General features: G+C 47.2%; 1 protein-coding gene across 2 annotated transcripts; it reads right to left on the bottom strand.

Annotated features, from left to right (window-relative positions):
- Nucleotides 1-412: 412 nt before the first annotated feature.
- GSS (glutathione synthetase) lies at nucleotides 413-25807 on the bottom strand. 2 transcript variants are annotated; one of them, XM_020998776.2, is made up of 13 exons: nucleotides 25592-25807; nucleotides 20056-20189; nucleotides 14789-14934; nucleotides 13344-13419; nucleotides 12877-13016; nucleotides 11543-11659; nucleotides 8936-9016; nucleotides 8784-8861; nucleotides 7232-7298; nucleotides 5533-5727; nucleotides 4818-4899; nucleotides 3119-3308; nucleotides 413-813 (listed from the first exon to the last, which is right to left on the bottom strand). In XM_020998776.2, the coding sequence occupies exons 1-13, from the start codon at nucleotides 25605-25607 to the stop codon at nucleotides 690-692; spliced, it is 1446 nt and encodes a 481-aa protein (XP_020854435.1). In that variant the 5' UTR covers nucleotides 25608-25807; the 3' UTR covers nucleotides 413-689. The 2 variants fall into 2 exon arrangements, with proteins under 2 accessions (XP_020854435.1, XP_020854434.1); XM_020998775.2 differs by having other exon boundaries at nucleotides 20056-20192; nucleotides 25592-25806.
- Between the last annotated feature and the right edge of the window lie 675 nt (nucleotides 25808-26482).

Genomic DNA, 26482 nt, shown 5'->3' with positions numbered 1-26482 from the left:
AGATACTAGAATGGTTTGCTCTTTCCTTCTCTGGCTTACTTCACAGATGAAGGCCAACAGGGTTCAGTGACTTGCCCCGGGGTCACACAGCTAGCAAGTGTCCAAGGCTGGGTTTGAACTCAGGAAGCCCCATGCTCTATCCACTGCGCCACCTAGCTGCCCTGTTTCACTATATTTGGTTTCCTTTGTAATCTAAGCATTTAAAACACTGAGAAGGGATCCTTGACACCAAAAAGACCTAGCCTGTGGGCAGGGCCCACTCACCTCTTGGGAGGCCCTGGCCATGAGGGTTGATCCTCTTGGACCGAAGAATGGTGCCTGCTACTCAGGCTCACATGGAAGCAAGAAAATGTCTGCTTTGAACCTGGGCTGGACAGAATCTGCATGAACAGTATTACACCAGGAACACAGCTTTAATCAATGCATCTTTATTTGAGAGGTGGGGAGCTAATCCATTCCAGGCTGAGCTTTGACCTCTGGGGAGGGAGGGGCAGGTCAGGCCTCTGATCCCACTGGGTTTCAAGGACCTAAGAGTCAGGAAAAAAAGTTTCCTGCTGCTTTTCTGGTCATCTGAAGGCAATCTAAGCTGTGAGAAGGAGAGAGAAAGGGAGGGGAAATCTGAAGAAAGCGGGGAGAATCCAAGGCCGTTCACTAGGCAGGCCCTACCCCACCCTGCATACACACAGGGCTCACACTAGGTAGGGGTTGTCTAGGACAGCTACCCCAGCGGCCACCCCGCCATCTGCATACTTCGTGGATTTGGTACGGAGAAGGTGCCCCACATGCTGGTTCAGCAGCAGCGTCTTCCCTTGCCTGCAAAGGGAGAGGAAGAAATACTTGTTGGCAGGAAACCAACTGTCGTAGGATGAGGGATGGGGGAATGTGTGCTGGGGGAGGGGGAAAGGAGGAAGAGGCAGGTTCCAGAGGGAGTAGTAACATCAGGAGTAAAGACACCAGGTTCTTGTTCTTTGCCTCTGGTAAAAGTCCTCAGCTTTCCACAGTGCCTTTAATCACCTGAGAATAGTAAAGGCCTTCCTTTCACCTACTCTCTTAAGATTCCCTCCTCAAACCTGGTATGGCTCCCCCTTCCCCAACCTTCTCACCTGAGAACTTTGCCTCATGTTTTACTAAAAAAAAAAAAAATTGGAAGGCCACTCATCAAGAGCTCTGTCCTCTCCCCTACCTCCTCATCTCAAATCACCCAGAAGACTCCTGCCACTCCCTGCCCTTTCGCCCCTGGCTCACAGGAAGAGGTGGGTCTTCTTCCAAGGCCTCCTCTTTATGTGCACAAATGATCCCATTCCATCCCATCTTCTCCAGCTGATTGTCCCCTCCATCATCCCTACTCTCACTTACCTTCAGTCTCTCCTTGTCTGTTGGCTGCTCCCCTACTGCCTAGAAACAAACATGCCCTTGTCTCCCAACCACAGAAAACCTTCATTTGATTTGTTCATCTCCACTAGCCATCATGCCACATCTCTGCTTCCTTTTTTGGCCAAACTCCTTGAGAAGGCCGTCTGCAGTGGGTGTCTCCACTTCCTCTCCTCTCACTCTCTTCAGCTCTCTACATTCTGGCTTCTGACCTCATCATTCAACCCAAACTGTTCTCTCCAAAATTATTAATGACCTCTTAAATGCCAAGTGCAGTGGCCTTTTTTCAAGCCTACTCCTTCTTGCCCTCTCTGCAGCCTTTGACACTGGTGATCCTCCTCTTCTTATGACACCCCTCTCTCCTGGTTCTCTTGCCTATCTGACTGCTCCTTCTCTGTCTCCTCTGCTGGATTTCTGTCCATGTCACACCTGATAACGATGGGTGTCCCCCTGGGCCCTCTTCTTCTCTCCTCCTATATACTATTTCACTTGGTGACATCATCAACACCCATGGAATCAATGATCATCTCTATGCTGATGATTCTCAGAATTATCAAGCTCTAACCTCTCTGTTGACCTCTAGGCTCATATCTCCAACTACCTATTAGGCACCTCAAACTGGATGTCCTGTTTTAAACTCAATACATCTAAAACTGAACTTATCATCTTTCCCCCTAATTTCTCCCCTTTCTGAACGTCCCCACCATCCTCCCATTCACCCAATGTGTCATCCTGACTCCTCACTCCCCTCCCCCACATCCAATCTGTTGCCAAGTGCTATCAAAATTTTACCATTCCAACATCTCTGGAAGATGTTCTCCTCTTCTGACACTGCCACTGCCCTGGTGCAGTCCCTCCTCACCTCATGCCCAGACTATTGCAAAAGCTGCTGGTGGGTCTGCCTGCCTCCAGTCTCTCCTCCACTCTGTTGTCAAATTAATCCTCCTAAAGCTCAAATCTGGCTATCACTTTCCTCTCCCCTCCATTCAATAAACTCCAGTGGCTCCTTATCAGCTGCAGGATCAAATATAAAATCCTGGGTTTGGGGTTCAGAGCCGTTCACAACCTGACCCCATCTTACTTCTCTGGGCTTCTTACACTTGTCCCTTCCACACAGTCTGTGATCCAGTGACGCCGGCCACCTTGCTCCTCGTACCAACTGCTCCACCTCCAAATTCCAGGCATTTTCACTGGCTCTCCCCCACGCCTAGGATCCTCGCCCTCCTTATCCTCCACCCTTTGACTTCCCTGGAAGTCCCAGCCAAAATCCCTTCTTCTGAGAGAAGCCTTTCCTGTTCCCCCTTACTGTATATAGCTGTTTCTACACAGTTGTTTTCAGGATGTCTCCCTCCATTAGACTGTGAGCTTCTTGAGAGCTGGGTCTCTTTCTTTGCTATTCTTTGTAACCTCAGTGCCTGGTATATACTACAAATTAAATAGATGTTGACTGACTGCCTGACTGACTGATGGCTGACTCTCTGGAGGGGGCAGACCAAGGACTCTCTGAGAAGCAGCTTACTATACCTTTCATCCCCATTCATGCCACCCCTACCCACCTGCTGGTGACCTGGGCCTGCCATAGGCACCTATGAAGAAACAGAATGACTCCTGACTAACCAGCAGGACATAATAAATTGTGCACCCACGATGTACCACTGTACAAGAGACTAGGTTCCAACTTTGGTCTTCCTATGTCCACGTGGAAGGAAGCTGCGGTATGTAGGGGGAAGCCTCCATACTGGCTCACCTGACATAAACACCAAAGATGCCCAGCTCTGAAATGCACTGGGTCATCTGTGCAGGGACCCCAGCTTGCAAGAGACAGTTCCCAAAGGGCTCAGGCTCAATCTTCTCCATGAGAATGTAGGAAGCTCTCTTCTCACTGGCCTTCAGCTGCTCCAGGGTTTGTGCTATCTCCTCCCCATACAGGTTGTTTCCTGAAACAGAGCGCCCCAAAGCCAGTTACTCTGGGGACCTCAATGGCTCCATTACCCTGTCCCCACACTGCTGGGGCCTCAGGCCCTATCAAGTATTCTCCAGCTGCTGCATGGGGCCAAGCTGACTCAATTTTGAGCAAGCTCAGCCCCTACCTGAGTGCTTAGATCATTGGGGCTGGGCATCCTATCAGTTCAGTCTAAGAAGGCTATCCTAATGGCTGTCACTGGGAGCGGGAATGATGACAGGAGCTACTTCCCTACTTATGGCGACAGAGAGAGAGAGGGGGGATGAGAAAGACCCTTCAATAGTATCCTTGACACATGGTCATCCAACCTTTGCTTAAACACTCCTGATCAGCTCAGCATCTCCTAGGGCAGTTCTTTCCAGTGCAAAACAATTCTAATTATTTAAAAATTCTTAATGTCCTGTAACTTCCACCATCCTCTCTCTAGGACAATTTCTCACCCAACAAACCCTTAGATGCTTGAAGACAGTGATCACAGTCCTCCTAAGTCTTTTCCAGGTATAAAACCAACCAATCCTTTTCATTCTCCTTTATGTAACTCCACCTCTGACAGGTCCCTCATCTGTAGTGTGGAGGACACCTGAGATCATGCCCTAATAGTGAGGCTCTAATGAGATAAGGATGTGAAACACTTGGCAAACTTCAGAATGCTCTACATGGTCTACTGTTCTTCCTCCTTCTCCTCTATGGTCTCCAGGACCTTCAGCCTTCTGATTACCTTCCTCTGGCCATGGATCTAACTGTCAGTGTCCTTAAAATCTGGTCCCTAGCATTAGAGTCAATACTAATTAAACCACCAGGACAGAGGCCCAACAGCCCTGAACACGATGCTGAAGGTCACGGCTGTTCTAGTGGCTGTTTGCACACGGTGGGCTTGTGGTTCCCTCCTACCTAAAGAACAAGGGAGGACCTGCCCAGCATCCACATCATCCCATGGATGGGCAGGGCAGACGGGGCTTGTTCCCTGGCATGAGGAGAGCCCTTTGAAACTCAAAAGCAAATGTAGGACAAGTACAAGTGAGCTGAAATCCTAGGGAACTCATTCCCCCAAGAGACAGTCTAGGCTGAAGGTATAAACAGGCCCAAGCAACATTTAAATTAATCCCCAAATGGCAGACACATAAGGGGTTCTATTAAGGCTAATTAGAATGTCTGGGTGATGTCAAAACTTCAACTGACATCGGGGAGGAGAATGCTGACCTGCCCCTGGGCTAGAGGGACAATTCTGGTCCCTAGCAGCCAGAGAAAGCCTCCATTCTTTGGAACACAGCTGTGTTCGGGAACACATGTGGCAAGGTTTGGCCTCTCCTTGTATCAACAGGAAGGAGGAAACAAGACCCCAGGATCTGGTGACAGGTGGGGATCCCTGAGGCATGGTGTGGGGGTGCTGCTGGGGAAGGGGGAAGGTGTCAGCAATAGTTAGGGCCTGAGGTCCCACTGCCTGCTTCCCTCACTGGGACATCCTAGAGAATGGGTCACCTACCTCCACCCTCTCTTTGGGGCTTCAGGACAAATCGGTCTGGGGCAGCGATGGCCTCCATGATAGCACGGTCACCTTCTTCGCCCTGGCAGCAGGCAATGGACCCATTATTGGCAGCTGTGGTATATGGATCTACTGTGGGGGTGGGGGCCTGGCCAACACTAAACCAAATACCAAACAGAGCTGGGAGAAGAGCCCAGAGAAGATACTGGCACTGGGCCACCCAAAGACTAAGTGGCCAGGAACAGAGGAAGGCCAGGGCTAGTTCCTTGGGCTAACTCAGGGCTGCCCCTCGTCCTTCCTAAGACAAGGCAGAAAAATGAGCTTCATGAGGACAGCCCCTCCTCTCCTGGCACTGGCACTAGCAGGGGCCCACTGCTTTATGCAACGGGCACAGAAATAGCAGCAGCTGCAGAAATTCACCATCTTCACTGAGCCCTGCCCCCCTCACAGACTGACCCTGGCCACAGCTCCCAGGCTCCTTCTCACACATTGGGGCTGTCCCACCAAGAAGTCAGCCTTGATTTACAGCACAAAGCAGGCCTGACCCTGACTAGAGTTCCCCCTGTTTCTACTAAGGAATTTGCCACAAATCCTGCCCCAAACAGCCCAGCTTTCCCCACCAGATCTTCCTCCTTCTTGGGGGCCAATTCCATCTCAGGAGAGAGAATAGGCTGGAGGGCTCTCGGGAGATAAGATGCCCTGGGTGACTATTTACCATGTCCAAGGAGTAGAGGCCTGCGAATGTGGCCCGCAGGCGGGCCACAGCTTCTGGCTGGTCTGGTATCAAGGCCTCCAGCACCCCTGGGCGGCTCAGCTCCTGCTGGACCTTCTTGGTCCCAACCAACTGAGTGGCTACATCTGGGCACTTAACAGCACACGACCTCTCCAGAAGCAAGCGAGCTTCCCAATTCTGCAGCAAAAAGGGAAAAGAGGGTTCCAATCTCCCCACTGTCCATCCCAGACTGCCGTGATGGGGCAGCTGCTCTGGCTTCACATCTAAGACAACCGAGGAGCCTGCTCCAGTCTCCACAAGCAACACAAGACAGGAATTTTACAACCAAGGGCTTGGAGATGCTTTGACAGAATCAAGAATGTAAGAATTAGCAGGAACATACTAGAGTTAATTTGGTCTTTCCTCTATGCCTATCTTCCTCTGTGTCATGGGCTATCCCAGCAACAACACCCTCTCCATGTCAGTCCTCTCGCATATAACACAATTACACTGGTATTTCAATAGGCACAGCCTATCTAGGAGACAAGCAATCACTGGCACACAGACCAGACACAGAGTCTTTGAGAAGGCTTCTCACTGACTATCACTCAGACTGTACGTGTCTCCAGCTCCCCAAGTGCTCAGCTTCCTTGGCATGGAATGTATGTAGTTCCTTAAGGAGTCACCCTTTCTCAGTCAGTTCCCTGAGGAATCGCCCTTCTTTACTAGACAAAAAAAAATTTTTCAGCACGCTCTTCCCTCCAGGCACACGCCTGGCTCTCCCTGGCTTCCCGCCCAGCCTATTTCCCATTCTCTAGAAGTGTGATCCAGTCACAAGTGCAGATAAAGACACTACACATTTGGTTTTCCCCTCCCTCCATATATCCCCCAACAACCTCTTTATCCAATGTATCCAGAAGGCCCTGGGTAACCCTCTGACAAGCTGCAGGCCTGCTGCAGTCATCCTGACTTTCTCATCTCCGATCCTGTCAGCCTCCAATCTGAGGCAGAGTTTCCTAACTTTTTCATGGACTCAGAGAATTTCAGGGTTGGAAGGGGTTTTCAAGACCCCACAATCCAACCCCCTAGTTTAGAGGAGGAAACCAATGCCTAGAAAGGGGAAGGTATTTGCCTAGTGTCAAACAGCAAGCTCGTGGAAGAATTAAAGTGACAACCCAGGTCCTGAACTCCTTTGTATGACAAGCCCTAGATTCTGTGTCTGTGTGTGTCACATGAAGTATTATCTGCTATTAGCCTGGGCCTATCTAACATTCACTGTGATCCTTGACCCATTCTGTGGCATATCTATAAATATGAACCACCGCATGCCTGAGGAGAAATGAGTCCCACCATTGCCTCAAGTGACCACAAAAGAGGAGAGAAGGCCTCTGAGAAGACTGAAGAGAGAAGCTGAAGAAGAGAGGGACATCGATGCCCAGTTGCTCCAAAAGGGCACGGATGAGGTGCTGCGAACCCCTCACGCTTCATATTCAGGGAAGCAGAAGGAAGGAAATAGATTTTATTAGATGAGGAAGACAAGGAGCCAGGGTGGGGAGGGGAAGCACATAAAGGCCAAGGGACTATTAGGATGTGGTGGTAGAAGAGCCTCAAGAGGAGGGGATAGAACCCTAGGCCAAACTGAGGCTGGATGCAGTGGTGTATTCCTGGGAACAAAACAGTGGTTTAAACCCAAAATACCAACCTGGGGGCTGTACTGACTGGGCATATAGCCATCACGGAAGTAAACCACAGCAATCTCCTGGCCATCCCTGGAACACAACGTAAAGAAATCTTTTTATGTTAATGAGTAATGGTAGTGAATTAAATATAACGTACGTCTCATGTATCAAAGAGTCTGGCTCCTTAAGAAAGCTAGGCTGCAGTGTCATTTACATAGCAAAAGTCTGGCTAGGAGTGAAGTGGAACCAGTCTAGGTAAACCCTCATGACATGACATGTCTCCCACTACAAAAGGCACAGGTAGACTGGGGAAAGGAGGCTCGTTTCAGGCTAGTGCAGAAATCGAGCTCATCTAAGAAGTGAAAAGAAGAAACTGGATGCATCAAGAACCACGGGGGGAAAACCAAACAAACAGGTCAGGTAAATCAAGGTACTGTGCCACTCCTGACTGAACAGTAACATGTTGTGAGGATGGTGACAGGGTGTTGGGACCTTCATGCTTAAAGTACCCAGGACTAGGCTGAGGTCCCGCTTAAAAGAGACACAGTATAACCTTCTGCACTTGGAAGGACTCCTTTTCTCCTTTACTTCTGCTCTACTGTTTGGTTTATCTATTTAAGTTGATAAATGAGAGAAATAATTCATGAATTAACTTCAGTTCAACAAACTGCTTCCCATACACGAGATGCTAAGATGGGCAATGGCAATAAAGAAGAAAAGTAACACAGGCCACATCTTCCATGAGCTTATGGTCCAATATGATGGAAGACGGGCACACAAACACGCATAACATGAAGGAGAATGGGAAAAAAAACCAAAGGAGAGAGCCAGACAACACACCAAGGACACTAAAAGAGGGAGAGATCAGTTTTAGTTTCACAGTTGTTACAATCAATGGGTCTTCTTAGTATAAAAACTCTGGTATAGGGTTATATTAGGGAAATCCTTAGAGATGAGGGATTTCCTTAGGGATTCACGGCTTCCCACTCTTAAAGGTCACTACTTAAACAAGTGGCTGAGTTAGTTCACCAATGAGAAGGGCAGAGTTCAGAAAGGAACTAAGTAGCCTCTTAAAAGACATGCTCCAGGGGGCAGCTAGGTGGCGCAGTACAGAGAGCATGGGCCCTGAAATCAGGAGGACCTGAGTTCAAATGTGACCTCAGACCAAGCACTTGACACTAGCTGTGCGACCCTGGGCAAGTCACTTAACCCCAACTGTCTAACCAAAAAAACCCAAAAAGATTTGCTTCAACACTCAGAGTACCAGATACATCCTCCACTGGATCCTTCCTCTTGCATGACTGCTGAGACATGGAGGACAAGAGACAGAATGTGGGAGCCCATGTGCTGTGTATACTGGCTTTGGCAGGGTCAAGGAGGGCAGTGCTAAGGACGTTCTCATTTATGGGCCAGAACACAGTTGTTAGCACTGTTGTCCAAACCATCAGAAACACACTTTCCTCGACTGGACGACGTGGCTAGCACACTCTCTCCTACGGAAGGTGAAGGGGATGTGGGTTTTCCAGAGTCCTCTTTACCTTTCCCTCTTAGGAAGTAGCCCACCTAAGAACTTACACAAACAACTTCCGGTCTTGGGCCAAAGATCCCGTGTCAGCAACATCTTCAAAACGTCGCCGAATCACACGGATGTTCCTGAAAGAAGGCACAGGTCACTGGAGAAGCTCTGGACTGCTGTTGCAGACAAGGTCAGAAGGGGTCACACTTACCTGGCTAACAGGTCATGTTCTATGTAGCGTTGGTCAAAAACATTTCTTTCCACTTTTTGAGCAATGATAAGAACCAGGGCCCTACAAAAAGGACACTGAAGTTCACAGATTCCATTTTCCTTTCGTTATACCTCCCCGATACTTAAAAGGTGAGTTAACTTCCCAAACTGAGACACATCTTTCAACTCATCCAAAGTTCTATATATGAGGCTTTTCAACATATCATCATTGGGAGCCTCCTAATACGTCCTGATGCTAAGACCCATATAGTTATTTCACAGCAGAGATGGGGAAGGCTGGGCAGGAGTCAGATCATTTCTTAGGCCCTTGTGTTACTTGCAAATCACCTGGGGAAAAAAGAACGGAAGGATGGGGTTGGGGGGCAGGTGGAACACCTATAGTTTGGGCTCCCTAGGGACAGGTTCTTCCCAGGGTGAGATAGGAATGAAGATGGACTGAGGCTGGGTCTTCCAGCTGCCTCAGGAGCTCCAGGGGCTCCAGTGTGACTTTGTGATACTTGGTTCATTTGCCTAGATCCTGACCCCTTGGATGCTCAGTGCTTTGGCCTGGGTTCCCTTGTCTCCTCAAATTCCTGATGCCCACTGCCTGACTTCTGAAAATGGACCCATTACCTGCCTGAACCTCATGGGACTCTTCTTAGCTGGTTCCCCTGGACTTCAAATCTAGGCCTTCCTGATTTAGTCACTATCCAAGGCCTGGTGTAATACTGGGAATGTTAGCCTAATGATAGGCCCAGGTGAAAACAAATGAAAACAAGGTTACTATCTACTCGATCCTGTGACAGTTCCAAAGACAGGCCACAGCATTTATCTGATAGCCAGGAGGAACTGTAGACGTGCTTAACAGTACATTCTCTGGCCATGGTGAAAGGCCCTGGGCTTCCCTCTTTTTAGGAGGAGGCAAAGGCTGGCGGCCTTATGGGTTATAAAATGGAAACATGTAGGTTGTGCAAGCCAGCATGGCTTCTCATCTGACCAAGGAAAAATGTTCTAGCTGTGGAGGTCATTGGCAGGCAGTGGAAAACAGAAGGGAAAAAAAGAGATGAATGGGAAACAAGGAGAGAAATAAGATAAGAGGGGCAAATGGAAGAGAGAAGACAGCCTGCTGCGGGCAGTAGGCTGCCTACCTCCCCTTCACAAAGTACTGCTCTCCCAAAAGGTGACTGCTCTTTCCTGAAACCAGACAAAGAATAATGCAAATTAGGGCTGCTCCACAGCTGAGAGATTACGCAAATAAATTTTCTCTCCTCACTCAAGTTTTCTGCTGCTCTTGTCCTCTTATTAGAAGGACAAATAACACAACCTCCAAACTCCCAAGCTCATCTTTCTCTTGTCCAGAACTCTAAAAATATGATTTAACAAATTCTTTTATATGACAGATTATTCTGAAAGACCACTTCACCAACAGGAGCCTGAATTTCCTCAAGTGTTAGAGAGGGCTTCATGAACAATAATAATGCTAACTGTAGTATACAACTCAAATGGTCTGGAAGGTAGGTAAGAACCAAATGAAAACAAATAAAGTAATGCAAAATAAGTACTCAAAACAAACATCAAAAGCTCAGGCAGTAAAGCTCCTAGGGAAGTCCTTCAGCCCTCATTCAGGATCCTTCTACTCTTACTTTCTACATAATTCTAATGAACTTGAATTTCTGGCTTGCCACAGCAGATTAAAAGCAGCAAATTCTAAGGGCATGGATCCTAGATGCAGTTATAGCCAAACAGAACTATTATAGAGAAAACCAGATGTTATGGAATCCAGAAGCCATAACAGGGACAACTAGACCTGAATAGTAACACTCGCACCACAAAAGAAAAGAGGGCAGGTTTTCTGCTTTGACTCTGATTCTGAATCACAATTATGTGGGGTCAGGGTGGGAGTGGGGCAAGACAGATTGAGACAGGACTTGGGAGTTTGCTAGCAGGCTACTAGAGGGAAAATACCAGTTAACTGTTGGCTCAGTGGAGTATTCGGTTCATAGAACCTCAGTCAGAGGCCTCAGAGGTCATCTGGTCCAATCCTATCTGAATGAGAATTATTTCTACAAAAAACTCCACAAATGCCCATATCTCCAGTTTAAAGACCTTCAAGGAGGGGAAACCCACTGTGTTTCTTTGGACAGCTCCCACTGTTAAAAAGTTTTCCTTCAGCCACAACTTTAATCTGCCTCTCTGTGTCTTCCACCCACTGTTTCTGCCCTCTGGGGTTAAACAGAACAAACCTAATCTCTCTTCTACAGGCCAGCCCTTCAAATATCTGAAGACAGTTATGTCTTCTCTTCTCCAGGCTAAAAGTTCTCATTTCGTTCCAATGATCTTCATGGCACGATATCAAAGCTATCCACCATTTTGGTTACCCTCTCTAGACACTTTTCTGCTCATCCACGTTCCTTCTAAAATGTGGTACTCAGGAATGAAGCTGATATTCCATTATCTGCCACCCAGAGCAGAGTACAGTGAGTGGACTATTACTTCCCTAGTCCTAGAATTATTCCTTAGAGATGTGGAACAAATGAGGTGCTGCTGTCTGTAACCACCATCTTCACAAAACCTCTATAAAGATACTGCCTCCTTTCCTCATCCTTACTTGGGTGAACCGTAGAGTTCCCATGCTTTGGCAATGCCCAGGGCCATTCCCTTGCTGGGATTGTTGGGGAGAATACTGGCAGCTTCCTTAGTTTTGCCCAGGACATCAAGGATGTGCCTGTAGGAGGAAAGACAAGGGTTATAATACAGGCCAGGGGAGTGCCTGAGGGTCTGCTTCTTACTAACTAGTCACTCTCCTAACAGCACTGCTAAATCATGCAGGCTGCTAAGTAACTCAAAGCATTTTAGAACCACAATCCTCCACTGGGAGTTCCACCTTGTCCAGAGAGTCTTCCTTGGCAATTCCAGCCCATGGTCTCTTCCTGCTGAAGAGAGACCTACCTCACTGTCTGCACCACACACCTTGGCACTATCTCATATGAAGCGAGAATATAATGAGTTTACTTATTTTTTTTAAAAAGCCAATTATGTCAATTCATCCATCCACATGAGTGTTATTACGCAAAGACATCCCCTGGGAAGCATCAAACTGATTTCATTGAGGCCACTGCTGCTTTGGAAGCTGCTTTCAGAGAAAGCCCAAAGCCCTTCCTTTTGGAACAGCCTTAACAGTGGCAAATCTCTGTCCTGCAAAGGCAGAAATAGCCAAAAACTATGCCAAGTGGAGTCTAGCGAATAAGGTGAATCAATCATTACTATTTAGGCATAGAAACAAGCTGCGGTTTATACAATAGTCAAACAAGAGAACACAAGCAAAGTATTTTGCAAACTTCAGAATGCTCTGTAAATATCAGCTGCATTTATAACTTAAGTAATGAGGCTGATTCTCTCATTAGAGGGCTTGTAACCTGACACTGAAGGCAGTTTCTAAGGAGGAGTTGAAATAAGTGCACGCCTCCTGCGTGGAGCTACTGTGCTTACAGGACAACACCCCTTCAGGGATTGGGAGGGCTATCGGTCTCCTTGCCGCACCACTGCACAGCATCTCTTAAATCTGGTTTGTGCTTAGTTTCCCCAGGCAAACCGAAAGCTCACTGAGGTCAGGGGTGGTGGGTTCTCTTGTACACAGTACGCTGAACAGGGCTAGGCACACAGCGATCTTCTCAACACCGATGTGGAAACAAACTGAACCCTGAAAATTTCACTCGGAGGTATAAAGAGGGGCTAAGGAGTGGGATGCATGGAAGCCCAGGCCTGTCTTTGTGAGCCAAGGTTTTTTTTTTCCCCAGGTGTGACTGAAATTCTCTCTTTACAGCCAGTGGTCTCTGCCTATGACAGGTTGGGTCTCACAGCCCTTTGTGAATGGAGACACCTTAGGTCTGCCTTGTGGCCTAGAAAGTCTGGCCTAGAAGTGGCTGCATATCAAGGGCTCACCGATGCACAGCTGGGGTCTTGGAGGAGAGGCCCCCAAAGCTGGCAGAAATGGTGTTGATCTCGATTTGTTTCAGGACCGGGGGGCCAGCTGCACTGCGGTTAAACATGTAATCAGAGCGATTCAGTCCTAGAAACACCGTCTGCAGGAGGGAAAACAAAATGCCAAGGACGGCCGTCACCAGGGATCTGTGTGGGCACTGTCAGTAAGCTAGGGACTCGGACCTGTTTCCATGGGGCTGCATCACTACAGGACAGCTTTCAGAGAATCTACCAGAGATCCGATGGGAGCTCATTAACACTTTTCAAATCCAATGAGACAGCTTTTCAGTTCCTCCCTGTCACCTCTACCAGATAAATTCAAATGAGCTCCAGCACCCAACAAAAGGCTTTAGTGGAAGAGAAAAGCGGCCCCCTAGGCCACACCTGGCAGTGGGTGTGGTGGGGTCAGGGCAAGGCAGGGGAGTTACCTGGGCAACGCCCTCTTTTAGGACTTGTTTGTAGATGCCAAAGAGCCGAGCGATGAAGTCGTCTATTTTAATGGTGCTAGAAGAAGAAGCAGAAAGCAGTCACTCACCACAGAGCAGACGCCACCTGTGGCCTTTTTCTTATTTCCACCAACAATCCTTCCCTGAAGAAGGGCTCTCCATATAAAGGATCTAATTCTCAGGATGTGTATCTGAGGCAGTAAGAAGGAAAAGCTATCTCTGTCCTGTTACAGTTTAAAAAGGGCTCAGAAAGAACTACACTGGATGATGATGATGATAACAATAGCTAGCACTTTAAGGTTTTCAAAGCACTTTACAAATACTATCTTCTTTAACTCTCACAAAAACTGTGAGACATACAGCTGAGGAAATTGAGGTAGACAGAGAGGTTAAGTGACTTGCCCAGGGTCACAAAACTAATAAGTGTCTGAGGCCAAATTTGAATTCAAGTCTTTTCCTGATTCCAGGCCCAGCATTCTAGCCACTTTACCGCCTAGCTGCCCCTCACAAGGACCTGTGGGTAAAACTAAGTTTGTTGTACCATCAGAGCCAAAACAGCCTTTCCAAATGATCTAGCTCACATGTTCTTCCATGGTGACTCAGTTGAGATGGAGAAGAGACAGACTAACAGAGCAGCGTATCACCCGGGTTATCTTCTACTAGAAACCCACTGCCCCCTGCAGATCATTCTCACAGAAAAATCCCATCCCAGAGTTCAGGGAAATAAAAATGTCCCAAGCACTACTCTGCCCTCAGAGGCACAGAGAGGTAACACTTTCCCTCAACAAGGGGACATTATTCTATTCCTATGAACTCCTAGTGCTGCCTAGATTTCATCGTCCTGGAATCTGGACAATACAAGAGGGCTGAGGTGGTAGAAAGGGTGGGTTAGGGAAGCAGGAACATGTAGGGAAAAGGAAAACCATTACAACAAGAACGGCCCACATTAACAATGGTGGAAATACATTTCTATCTATTTAAAGGCCATAGGTCATGAACTATACAAAGTCAGACCACCTGAGCTTTGGGGAATGAAGACAGGTTCTTTCCTCCTGCCCCTTGGAAGAAAAAGAGAATGACTCATAGGAGAAAAAAGGTCAGATGCTCTTGGGGTTGTGACAGATTACACACGAACCTTGGAATTGGGCAGGCATGGGCTTGGTTGTACTAAAGCAGGGCAGGCTATGTAAAGTAGTAGCAGGGAGAGCAGAAGTCAACAAACCAGAGCATTTCTTAACTGGGGTGAAGTCGGGCAAATCTAGTTGAAAATAGTGGTTACGTCACTCACACCCAGCTTGATTCCAAATGGGAATGCCAGTCTTCAAAATGAGAAGTCAGTAGCACTGGTGAAGTCACAGTCTCTGTCCTGACACCCTGCACATCTCCCTCCCCTGGCCTCTATGTCTTCTACCTGGAAGCCCTGGTACCTGGAAAGAGTCTGTTCCAAGAAGGCTGAGTCTTGGCTGACTGTGTCCACGAGAAGGTTGAAGTCCACCTGTACCTCGTAAGCTTGCTCCAGAAGCTCTCTGGGTACTGCGGAGGGGAACAAGGTGAAGGGGGCGTAACTTACAATCTAAATAGGAAAAGATGACAGAAGACAAAACAGCTTATTAAGCCTTTCTACACACATGGATACGATGCAGGTCGCAGAAGTATCTCATGCACAAGCAGGACCCCCACAGCAAGCCAACACCTCTCAAAGCTCTAGTTTTCTGATCAACAGAAACTGTTCTTGGGTCTTGCTCTATAACAAGGTATTCCAGCTACAGTTAGTCCAAACTCAGAAACAATTCACATATACTAAAAACCACTGCCACCCAACCATGAACTATGATATCCACATCTCTGGACTTCCATTTCTGAACTGTCAGGCCCTGGTCCACTGAGGTGCTGGCCCTTTAAGATCCTGAAATAGCATTGATGACCACATCCTCCTAAGCCTTCACACCTACACTGGTCTTCAAATTGAGAACAGTGGCTTGATCCCAAGGTATAGTAAACAAATCGAGGGAGGGAAGATAGGTCACATCCCACCCTCCCTCTCCTCATAACCAATTGTGGTCACAATCATATCATCTCTGTTCAATACTCCTTCCCTCTGCCTGCTTCTATAGCTTGCCTGCACTGGCTACAAGAGACATAGCCTCCTCATGATAGGAAAAAATATACCCTAACAAGACATAGGCACCAGCAGCAGCTGTGTAGGCAAATTTCTAGCACCCCCCTACCCCACCCCCCACTCCCCTTGTCTCTCATTACCACAGTGACAAGTTCTCACCACAGAAGCCTGTAAGCCCTTTTCCTGGCCCCTAACACACAAATATCCATGATTCCCATTTTTTAGGGGCAAAGAGCAATGAACAGACACAAACCCTCATTCCCTCCCACCCTCGTTCCAACTTCCCTATCAGTCTTGGGCACACCAAACATTTCTCTGGTTGATTATCCAGGTTCCCAAGTGTGGCTTTTTCCATGTCTCCTCGTCCCTCCACTCTCTCACCCCATCTCCAATCTTTGCTGGCCAAGACCAGTCTTTCGTTCAGATTCTTGACTGGGCCCCCTGCTTTCCAGACTCCACTTCACTGGCTTAATAACCAGTCTATTCCCTGCTTCTCAACTTCAGGCTTGTGCCAGGGCCATTCTCCTACTCCCCTGACTTTGCCCTTTATATACCATCCCCCATCCCCAACCTCTCCTCTTCTCCCAACTTTCACTGAGCATCCCCTAGAAAAAGGAGCCCTGATCACTAAAGCCATGCTCAAGGTCTAGCAACACCTAAACAGGACCTTCTCCCCAGGATGGCATGCAATTTGATATAGGCTATATACATTCATATTAAACATATTTTCACATTAATCATGTTGTAAGAAGAATTAGAATCAATGGGAGAAACCACAAGAAAGAATGAAAAAAAAAGAGAGAGAAAGCAAATAGTGTGCTTCCATCTGTATTCAGACTCCATAGTTCTTTCTCTGGATGTGGGTAGCACTTTCCATCCTGAGTCTTTTGGAGTTGTCTTAGATCCTTGTATTGCTGAGAAGAGATGAGTCTATCAAAGTTAGTCATTGCATAGTGTTGCTGTTACTGTGTACAATGTTCTCCTGGTTCTGCTCCTGATTGACTCAGCCTCACGTCATATAAGTCTTTCCAGGTTTTTTTAAAGTCCGTTTGCTCATCATTTCTTATAACGCAATAGTATTTCATCACATTCATATACCACACCTCGTTCAGCCATTCCCCAATTGATGGGCATCCCCTTAATTTCCAATTCTTGGCCACCACAAAAAGAGCTGCTAGAAATATTTTTGTACATGTGGGTCCTTTTCCCATCTTTATGAACTCTTTGGGATACAGACCTAGAAGTGGTATTACTGGGTCAAAGGATATGCACAATTTTATAGCCCTTTGGGTATATTTCCAAATTGCTCTCCAGAATGGTTGGATCAGTTACAGCTCCACCAACAACGCATTAGTGTCCAATTTTCCCACACCTTCTCCAACATTTATAATTTTCCTATTTTGTCATGTTAGCCAGTCTGATAGGTGTGATGTGGTACCTCAGAGTTGTTTTGATTTACATTTCTCTAATCAACAGTGATAGCTTTAATTTCTTCATCTGAAAATGAGTCAGGTCATTCTTGAAGAATGGGTGAGCTGACTTGGGATTCTGGGAGGATCAGAGCAAGAGGAAAAAATGGGCCCTTCTGGTGAAAATGTCTTCTAGGAAGAAAATGTTATAGGTGTGAGTTAGGAGACAGTGAATTATGAAGTTGAGAGATAATGTGGCCTGCAGGTGCCAGGGGGTGATAGGAACTCTCAGAGGCCTTCTGTTTTCCTGACTGGATGGATCCTTTGCTGAGGCACAGGCTTTGCATGTGCTGATGTAGTAGCTGACAGACCCAAGGCCACTAGAAGTCCTTGATAACCAGAGGCTCTTGATGAAATGGAAACCTCTTCATTGGACAGCTTCGAGCCAGCATGCAGAGCAGTAAGCATGGCTTATGTATGGTTTGCTGTTTGCTGGTGAACCCTGATGGAGGAAGTTCTGCTAACTTCTATTTGGGTGCCTGCATGGGGGTGGGGCATGATGGCTCCCTGTATTTGGTTTTGTGTGAGAGTATCTCAGCCCGTTGATTCTCATGCCTAGACACATGGTATAGATTATATAAATTTGATCATATGCAGGCTAGAGACCAAATATTTGCTGTTGACTTAGCTTATGGTTGTCAGTAGATATGTGAGGTTGGGGTAACCCATTCTCCCATTCCCTGACTATTTGGGTCCTGTTTAGGTGTTGCTAAGCCTTGAGCATGGCCTTAGTGATCAGGGCTCCTTTTTCTAGGGGATGCTCAGTGAAAGTTGGGAGAAAAGGAGAGGGTGGGGATGGGGGATGGTATATAAAGGGCAAAGTCAGGGGAGTAGGAGAATGGCCCTGGCACAAGCCCGAAGTTGAGAAGCAGGGAATAGACTGGTTATTAAGCCAGTGAAGTGGAGTCTGGAAAGCAGGGGGCCCAGTCAAGAATCTGAACGAAAGACTGGTCTTGGCCAGCAAAGATTGGAGATGGGGTGAGAGAGAAAAAGAGGACCTCTAAGAGGGACCCCTTCCTATACTATAAGTGGTAAATCAAATGACCTCTCCACCCTGTTTTCTACCAGTGTCTGCTCTGGCAGGTCTGGCTTGACCCAACTCTCCATCCTATAGCTCCCAAGATGCCCCTCCAGTATTAAACGAATAAGATTAAGACCTGGGCCATTAGGGTCTCCTGCTGCTGCCATGATTTAATTCACTAAATATTTATGAAGTGCCTGTTTATAGGGTAATGTGTTACCTATCACAGTGACCTGGACAGGCTATTATCTGGAGGACTACATATAAGAACTGGTATTTGTGCTTCTAGGCTTCCAAAAGCTTTCCATGGCTACTCCCCAACCAAATGCTGATTCCCAATTTTCCAGAAAATATCCCACCCCAAGGGGAGGGGGAATAAGAATTTATATACTGCTGACCATGCGCCAGGCATGCTTTTTATTTTTTTACCAAATATTATCTCATTTGATTCTAAACAACCCTACGTAGCAGGAACTAGTATTAGTCCCATTTCAGAGTTGAAGAAACTGAGGCAGAGTGACTTGCCCAGGATCATACAACCAGTAAGTTTAAGAGGCTGAGTCTGAACGTGGGTCTTCCTGATTCCAGGCCCGGCACTCTCTTATCCACTGTACCACTAGCTCCCCTAAAAGGGAAGATAGTATTCTACACAGATCCTCCTTGGCTCTTTGTTCAAATAGCCCAGTCAGTGGGTAATTCACCTCTGCCATTTGTTGCTCAAACTTCCTGGTTTTTTTTCTGATTCTATGGATTGTGATTCCACCCATATCCACTTGGTTTTGTTGACCCTGTGCTCTACCTGCTTCCCAAGCCTTTCAATTCCCAGCTTATATCATCATTATGCTGCTGTCCATCATTCTGCTTCAGGCCCTGCCCTGCCTTTCACCCCATTCACCCCATGTAGCTATAACCAACATGAGTGCTTATGGTTTACTGAGAGCTCCCTCCTAGTCCTGGTGTCCATGGGCAATAAGCTCTTCCCAGCCAGGCCACTGCTGCTCCCTGCTGGAGCCACCTGGCAAGCCTGTGAAGCCAGAGTCTTATACAGCCAATTAACCTTCTGTATGCTAATTTCCAATTTCAGGCCATGATGCTGACCCAAGGCCTTCTTGTGCTCCAGGAGGAAGGGGGGGAAATGGGGGGGTAGGAGAGCTCCTTGATCTCACTGTTAGAGCTTCAGAAGAGAAACATAAACCTAGGACAGGGAGTTGGAACTCAGAATGGGTAAGAGAATCAATGATCAGGTTAGGTGCTCAAGCCAATGTAGAAAAGCTCATATTTAATCCATTATTAGTTGAATTATAATATTAATATCATGTCTATACAAAAATATAGTTCTAGTTCCAAACAGCAAGTTTATAAAATCTTCTGGAAAAGTATATTCACAACCTGGGGCTATCTGTTTTAGGAAACTGGTAAAAACTGATATGGCTTTAGCATGTAATTCACAACCTGAAGGATTTTAGCACTGGAGTGAATGCACGTTAGCTGTTACTTGAGGGTAAAGAATTTGGCAGCAGTCTTGAAACTTCAAGCTGAAGCATTTTATGAGGGAAGAACTTCTAAGTGCTACAGGTTTATAGGGCAGCTTGGGAGTTTAACTCTGGAATAAGCACTGATTTATGAGAATTCCACAGTCCTTTCCCTTCTTTAAAATTCTACCTGGAACTCACTGTTCCCAAATGTGTCCTGTCAGGCCCCAGCAACATCCAACAGTCTCATGACCTGCACCTCCTGCACTCCCACATATAGGTGCTCTTGCTGACAATACTCTCTCTCTGGACAAATGGATATGCTGGCATGCACAAGCATACACACACATCCCCTATCCCTCTGTCAGTTAACTTTCCACAGAGACAAGTACAGGACCTTCATCAGCAGATCGGTGTCTGCTGACTGACTGGAGGAATGAAAGGAAGGAAAAAGTCTTGTCCTGCCACGGCTTGTGGCTCAGAGAAGCCCCAGGCCTTGCAATTGGATCAATGATATTACCAGCCTCCAGCGGCTGCTTCACCAGCAAAGCAGCCAACATTCTCACTCCAGGCCACCACCCTCCTCCCCCGGACAAGACTCAGTGTAGCTTACATTAGAGGAGCTGGGGTCCTGCTTGGTTCTCATAAGCACTCCCTCCATCAAGGCCTTGTCCACGGCCTGCCGGGCCAGCTCTTCTAGCTGCTGTTCATTCTGCAGAATGCTTTCCCAGCTGGCCGCCATCACCCCTGCTACAACAGGCAAGAGACAAAGTTACAGAGGCTACCGAGCCACCGAACAACCCTATAGAAGGGCTTTTGTATTAACTCATCTTCTGTGGAGACAGCACTGGATTGGGATTGGGAGTGGGAGTGGGTGGGAGTCCCTGATTTCACTACCTGTGTGACATGAGGCCACTGTGCTCCCTCTGTCTCTGCCTCAGCCATACAGTGAGCAAGCAGGTGGAACCAGATGAGCTGCAAAGTCCACTTCAGCTCTAAAGCCATGATCCCCAAAGTTGTGTAGCCTTTCTACATTTGGACTCCTGCTTAGAATGGGTAGGTGGTAGAGAACTGACAGACTGCAGGAAACACAGAGACCAAGGCCTCAGGTCTGCTATTTTACTCACTCATTCATTCATTGGACAGATCTAGTCTGCTGTCAAAAACTGACATTTTTACCTCCACAACATCTCTCAAATATATGGGGCAGCTAGGTGGTATAGTGGACAGAAGGCCAGCCCTGGAGTTGGGAGGATCCAAGTTCAAATCTGGCCTCAGACACTTATTGGTTGTTTGACTCTGGACAAGTCATTTAACTCTGTTTGCCTCAGTTTCCTCATCTGTAACACAAGCTGGAGAAGGAAATGGCGAACCACTGCAGTATCTTTGCCAAGAAAACCTCAAGTGGAGAGTTGGACTCATCACCAAGCACATATACACACACACTTCTCTCCACTTAGCTACAATTTTAGTTCAGAACTTCATTACTTCTTACCTGGATTACTACAATAGTCTCCTATTGGGTCTCCCTGCCCTATCTTTCCCCACTTTAAACCATCTTTCACTTAGCTGCCAAAGTGATTTTCCTACAGCTCTGGTCTGATGATGCCACCACACACACACGACACCCCATCCCCAATCCAGTGGTTCCCTATTACCTCTACAATCAAATATGAAATCCTCTTTTGGGCATTTAAAGCCCTTACAACTTGGTACCTTCCTATGTTCCCAGTCTTCTGATCTTGACTATCTTCCATCCACTCTGTGATCCAACTGCACTGTCCTACTTGCTGTTCCTCATACAAGATGTCCCATCTCTGAGCTTTTGCCCTGGCTGTGCCCCATGCCTGGTATGCCCTCCCTCCTCACCTGTGTTTCCTGGTTTGCCTGGTGTCAAGACCCAGCTCAAAGAGGCCCTTCCCTATCCATTTGTCCCCCAATCCCCCAGTCCCTCTCATCTGGAAGTATCTTCCATTTATACTATATTTATCTTGTAGGCACACAATTATTGGCATGTTGTCTCCCCTAGTAGATTGTGAGCATCTTGAGAGCACAGAATCATATTTTTGCCTCTCTTTATATCCCCAGTACTTAGTACAATGTCTGATACACAACATTTTAAAATGCTTGTTGACTGATTCTGTGACCTTGGGCATACTATCTTACCTCTATGGACCTGTTTTCTTAATTTCATCTGTAAAGTTATAATAATAAGCTTACATTTGCCTATACTTCATAGTTATAATATGGTCACATGTTATCGTATTTAGATTGTACAAAATTATCTCTGAGATCCTAACCAATTTCTGTGATTCTTATGCCGGAGTAGTTTGCCATTTCCTTCTCTAGTTCATTTTACAGATGAGGAAACTGAGGTAAACAGGGTTGAGTGACTTGTCCAGGGTCACACAGCTAGTAAGTGTCTGAAGCCAGATTTGAATTCAGATCCTCCTGACTCCCAGGCTGGTGCCCTATCCACTGCACCACCTCGCTGCCGATGAACCCTGGTATAGACTAACATAGGATTTAAGGTAGGAAAGGACAATCTAGGCCAAAACCTCTCATTTTACAGGAACCTGAGACCCAAATGGATTTTGTGATTTTCCGGAGGCCATGAATGTATTAAAATAACAGAGTTAGGATTCAAAACCAGGTCCTCAGACTTGAAATCCAGCACTTCTGCTGCAATATTACAGTGACTTTTCATATTTTCATATATATTACCTAATTTGATTGTGAGATATCATTATCCCCACTTCACAGATGAGGAAACTAAAGATGAGAGGTGAAGTAACTTGTCCAACATGATAGAGCATATTGGTGGCAGAGTCAGAGATGAGAATCCAGGTCTTCTGCCTCGGATGCTCAATTGTGCCAGCTCTTGCCTACCTACTCCCATCCACCTCTGCTCTATCTATTTACCTGACTAGGGGTCAGAAGAGAAGGGGGGGGCAGGTCTGGCTTCCTAGCTCTCTTGCTGTTATTATTTTTTTTTAAGGCAATTGGGGTTAAGTGACTTGCCCAGGGTCACACAGTTAGTAAGTGTTAGGTCTGAGGCTGTATTTGAACTCAGATCCTCCCGACTTCTGGGCCGGTGCTCTATCCACTGTACCATCTTGCTGTTATTTTAAAAAGGCTCTAACTACCCTAACTGGGGCACTGCTCTGCCAGCCACTGCATTGTTAGCTCATCAGAATGGTTACCAGGAGGCAAGCTTTCCTCAATCCTGCCCCGAGGCAGACGGATGGGCACCATGCTGAGGCCTGCTTCATAGCAAAGTCAGACATGTTCTGGGCCACACCTCTCTGGTAACAGTTCTGTATTAGCTAACAGTTCTCAGACCAGGGTTGTGCAGATAGAACCTGTTAGTATATATGTACATCCTTGGGTTTTCAAGTATATAGGCGCTGGAGCCTCAAACTGTACCAAATATACCTTTATTCAGGGAAACACGCAAATGATCTGATGTAGTTTTAGAAAACACATAGTTTAATTGGAACTAAACAGTATAGTCTTGTTCAGGGACCATCCAGATGATCCAGGCAGATGGTTTTAGAAAATGAAGAGCTTTAAAGATATAGATGGATAGGGACTGGATCTATTATTTCATTAGCATAGTGAACTCCAAAGCGAAAAAATTCCTTTTACTGATGGGGGAAGGGGGAGTAGAGAAGGGAGGGAGGAAGTTGGAGAGATAAAGACAGATAATGGAGAAAAGATATAGAGAGAAGAGAAAGAGAGGAGAAAGAAAAAAGGAAAGAAAAGAGAAAAAGGAGAAAGAGGAGAGGAAAGAAAAGGAAGAAAATGAAAAAAAGAGAAAGGAAAGAGAAGAGAGACTATCTAGCTCTATTAATGGGGTGGGGGTTTTTAAGTACTTTGGCAAGAAAAATAACTATTGCAGTATACTGGAAATTCAGGTTTAGTGGACTGAGTATGTATGTTTCTGGCTCCCTTAGGGTTTGGGCTCCCAATTAATAATAAACCATAAGGTCCACATAGCACTGCCTATCTACCCTACCCCATTCCCTCAAAAAATCTGTAAGGTAGATATTACAAGTTATCTCTTGACTTTTACAGAGATGAAGTAATCTGAAGATGGTCACAAAAGCTACTAAGTGTCACCGCTCATTGAACAAGCGTTTATTCAAAACTGCCAAGTGCCAGAGGAGAGGCAGCTCAGTCTAGGCTCCTTCCTGGGAGCCAGAAAGACCTGTGTTCAATTTTTGTCCTTCACAGCCTAATGCTAACTTACCTTTCCAATCTTGTACATTACTCCCCTTCACACCCTCTTCAGTCCAGCCAGACTAAATTTCTATCTGTTCCTCAAAAGACATGACATCTTTTCATCTCTGAGCCTTGCCTGGAATGCAATTCCTCATTTCCATGCTCCAGAATCCCCAGATTTCTTCAAAGATCTGCTCAAATCAAGATCATCTCCTACATGAGATCTTTGTGGGAATTACCTTCTATTTATTCTGTAGATACTAATATACAGACATATTATTTCTATTGAATGTAAGCTCCTTGAGGGAGCTTTGTGATGGGCGAGGGGACAGAGAGAGACTCTGGAGTAGCAGATGGAAAACTGGCTTCACACACCGGCAATTCCCTGTGGGGAAGAAATCATAGTTCCAGATACTCCACTCTCCCTACCTACTTAAAAAAAAAAAGTGCCAGGTACTCTGGATACCAAAGACATGGAAAAAATAGAACAAATATAATAATTTCAGGAGGGGGAAGGGAAACTACCAATTGAATATGCCTATTGTCCAGACAAAGATCTGCAGTTAGATGAATAGATCTGAACTTAGGCTTCCTGACTCTAGGACCATGAATAATAGCATCACATTTCTGTAGGGTTTTAAGGCTTAAAATGTTTTTTCCCTTTCACAACACCACTGTGCAGGAATAAAAGGATTATCCTTTAAATTTCTCATAGCACCTTGCCTGGCCCTCCCTCTGCCTTTATCCTATTACTACAACAGTAACTATGTTTTAATGTATTTATTTTGACTACATACCTCATCTTCTACCCTCACCTCTTATCAGACTGTGAGATCCTCAAGGACAAGAACAATGTGGTACTCTTATTCCCAGAAAAGAGCAAAGAGGAGTGAGTTGCCCCTGTTTGTTCACGGAAAACAGGATGTAGAGCTGGAAGAAATCTCAAATAAGACTACCACTTCCAACCTGTCACTTTGTTTTACAGATCAGAAAACTAGGGGCCACAGTAGGAAAAAAGTGATTTGCTCATGGCCACATAGAAAAGACAGGATTTCAACTCAGATCCTGATTCCAAACCCTGAGCTCTTCCCTGGGAGTCTAAGAGCACCAAAGTCCCCACTGTGGAAAGAAGCTGCTGGGGCACCCCCGTGGATGGGGTTGGGGAAGAGAGAGAGATAAAGGAAAGAGGAAGAGGCTGGGGAATGTGGATGAGGATAAAGGAATGTGGGAGTGGAGGGGGAAAGGAGAAGTGGAAAGGAGGGAAAGAGGAGGGAAAAGAATAAGAGAAAAAGGGGAGAGGAGAGAAAAGGAAGAAGGAAAGAGGAGGGAAAGGAGGGAGGGGAGGGGAAAGGAAGAAGGAAAAAAGGGGAAAGGAGGGAGGGGAGGGGAAAGGAAGGAGAAGGAAAGAAGGGGAAGGGAGGGAGAGGAGAGGAAGAAGGAAAGGAGGGAGAGGAGGGGAAAGGAAAGAGATAGGGAAAAAGAGAGGTGGAAAGAAGGGGGAAAGGGAAAGGAGGGGGAAGTGGGGGAGAGGGGAAAAGAGGGAAGGAGGGGAAGAAGAGGGTAGAAGGGTGAGGACGCAGCCAGGGAGGGGAGGATGAGGCAGGCGGGGGTGGCCCGGGGAAAGGGGCGTGGATGTCCTCGGGTTCAGGGCCCCATAGCCGCCTCGGGGGACCTTTGCTCGGAGGCTCCAGCCCCGTCCTTCCTCTCGGCCCAGGAGTTTCTTTCTTCCCCCACGCGAGCTCGGATCTGGGCCGCGAGCCGGCTCCACGTAGGCCGGAGCCCCCACAGACCCATCGCCGCCCCACCCCCGCTCCCTCCCCGCGGCCAGCCGAGAGGAATACGGCCCCTCCCTGCTCTCTGCAATGGAAGAAGTCTCCTGGAGAGTGTCCCTCGCAGGCCACCGTCCCGGGCATCCCCTCACTTACCCGAGCGCTCGCACATCCCAGGCCGCAGCAACTTGGCTTCAAGCGCCGCTCCAGGATGGGAGGCTCCCTAGCCCCGGAAGGGAGGGAGGAACGGAGGGGGCGGGGCACGAAGGAGGCGGGGCCGGGAAGCGTAAGTCTGCGCACTGGGTGCAGCCCAGGAGACGGAAGGAGACGGGGGTGGGGCGTAAAGGTTAGTTGTAGAAGGGGTGCTGACAGGTGGCGGGGAAGCGACGTGCACTGGAGGTGAAGAGGCAGAGATGGGCGGGAGGCTGGCTCGCGGCCCGCGAGAGAGCTGGGGCCAATGGGCGCGCACGCGCGCCACCTTTCCCCCGGCTTGGCCCCGCGCGCTGCTCTGGATCCCCACAGTGACCTCATGGAATCCCTCAGAAGAAATTTGACCCGGAGGCGTGTTGTGGTGCTCCTAGGGCAAGGGTTCAAATCCCTCCCCAGTCTCTTATTAGCCGTATGACCCTGGACAAGTAGCTTCAGCTCTCCTTGCTCCAGTTTCTTCCTCTGTAAATGATAGAGTTGGAGGTCCTTTCCAGTGGGAGCAGGGGGAAAAGCCTCCGTCCCATCTTCCCAGGGTACCAGCTGATGAAGGCTGGGCTTAAAATTTTTTCAGAAATCATTAAATAAGTCTTCTGCAAAGCCTTCCCTGATCAAGTGCAAAAAGTCAGAGGAGGAGAGGACCTCAAACCACCTGGTCCAGGTCTTCACCCTTCCCATCCACCATATGCAGGAGGTCCAGAGAGGGCTTGAAAGGTCACACAGGGAGTTATTGGCAGAACATATACACCCACCACCCTTCCTCAAGCTGTGGAACCATTTTCCTTATACAGGATCGTACATTTAGAGTTGGAAGGGATCTTAGAAGTGCTCTAACTCCTCAAT

This window comes from Phascolarctos cinereus, unplaced genomic scaffold (assembly GCF_003287225.1).
Source record: "Phascolarctos cinereus isolate Bilbo 61053 unplaced genomic scaffold, phaCin_HiC Scaffold_2;HRSCAF=192, whole genome shotgun sequence".
Classification (NCBI taxonomy): Eukaryota; Metazoa; Chordata; class Mammalia; order Diprotodontia; family Phascolarctidae; genus Phascolarctos; species Phascolarctos cinereus.
Note: the sequence above shows the minus strand (reverse complement) of the source record. Positions and strands in the feature narration are given on the sequence as shown.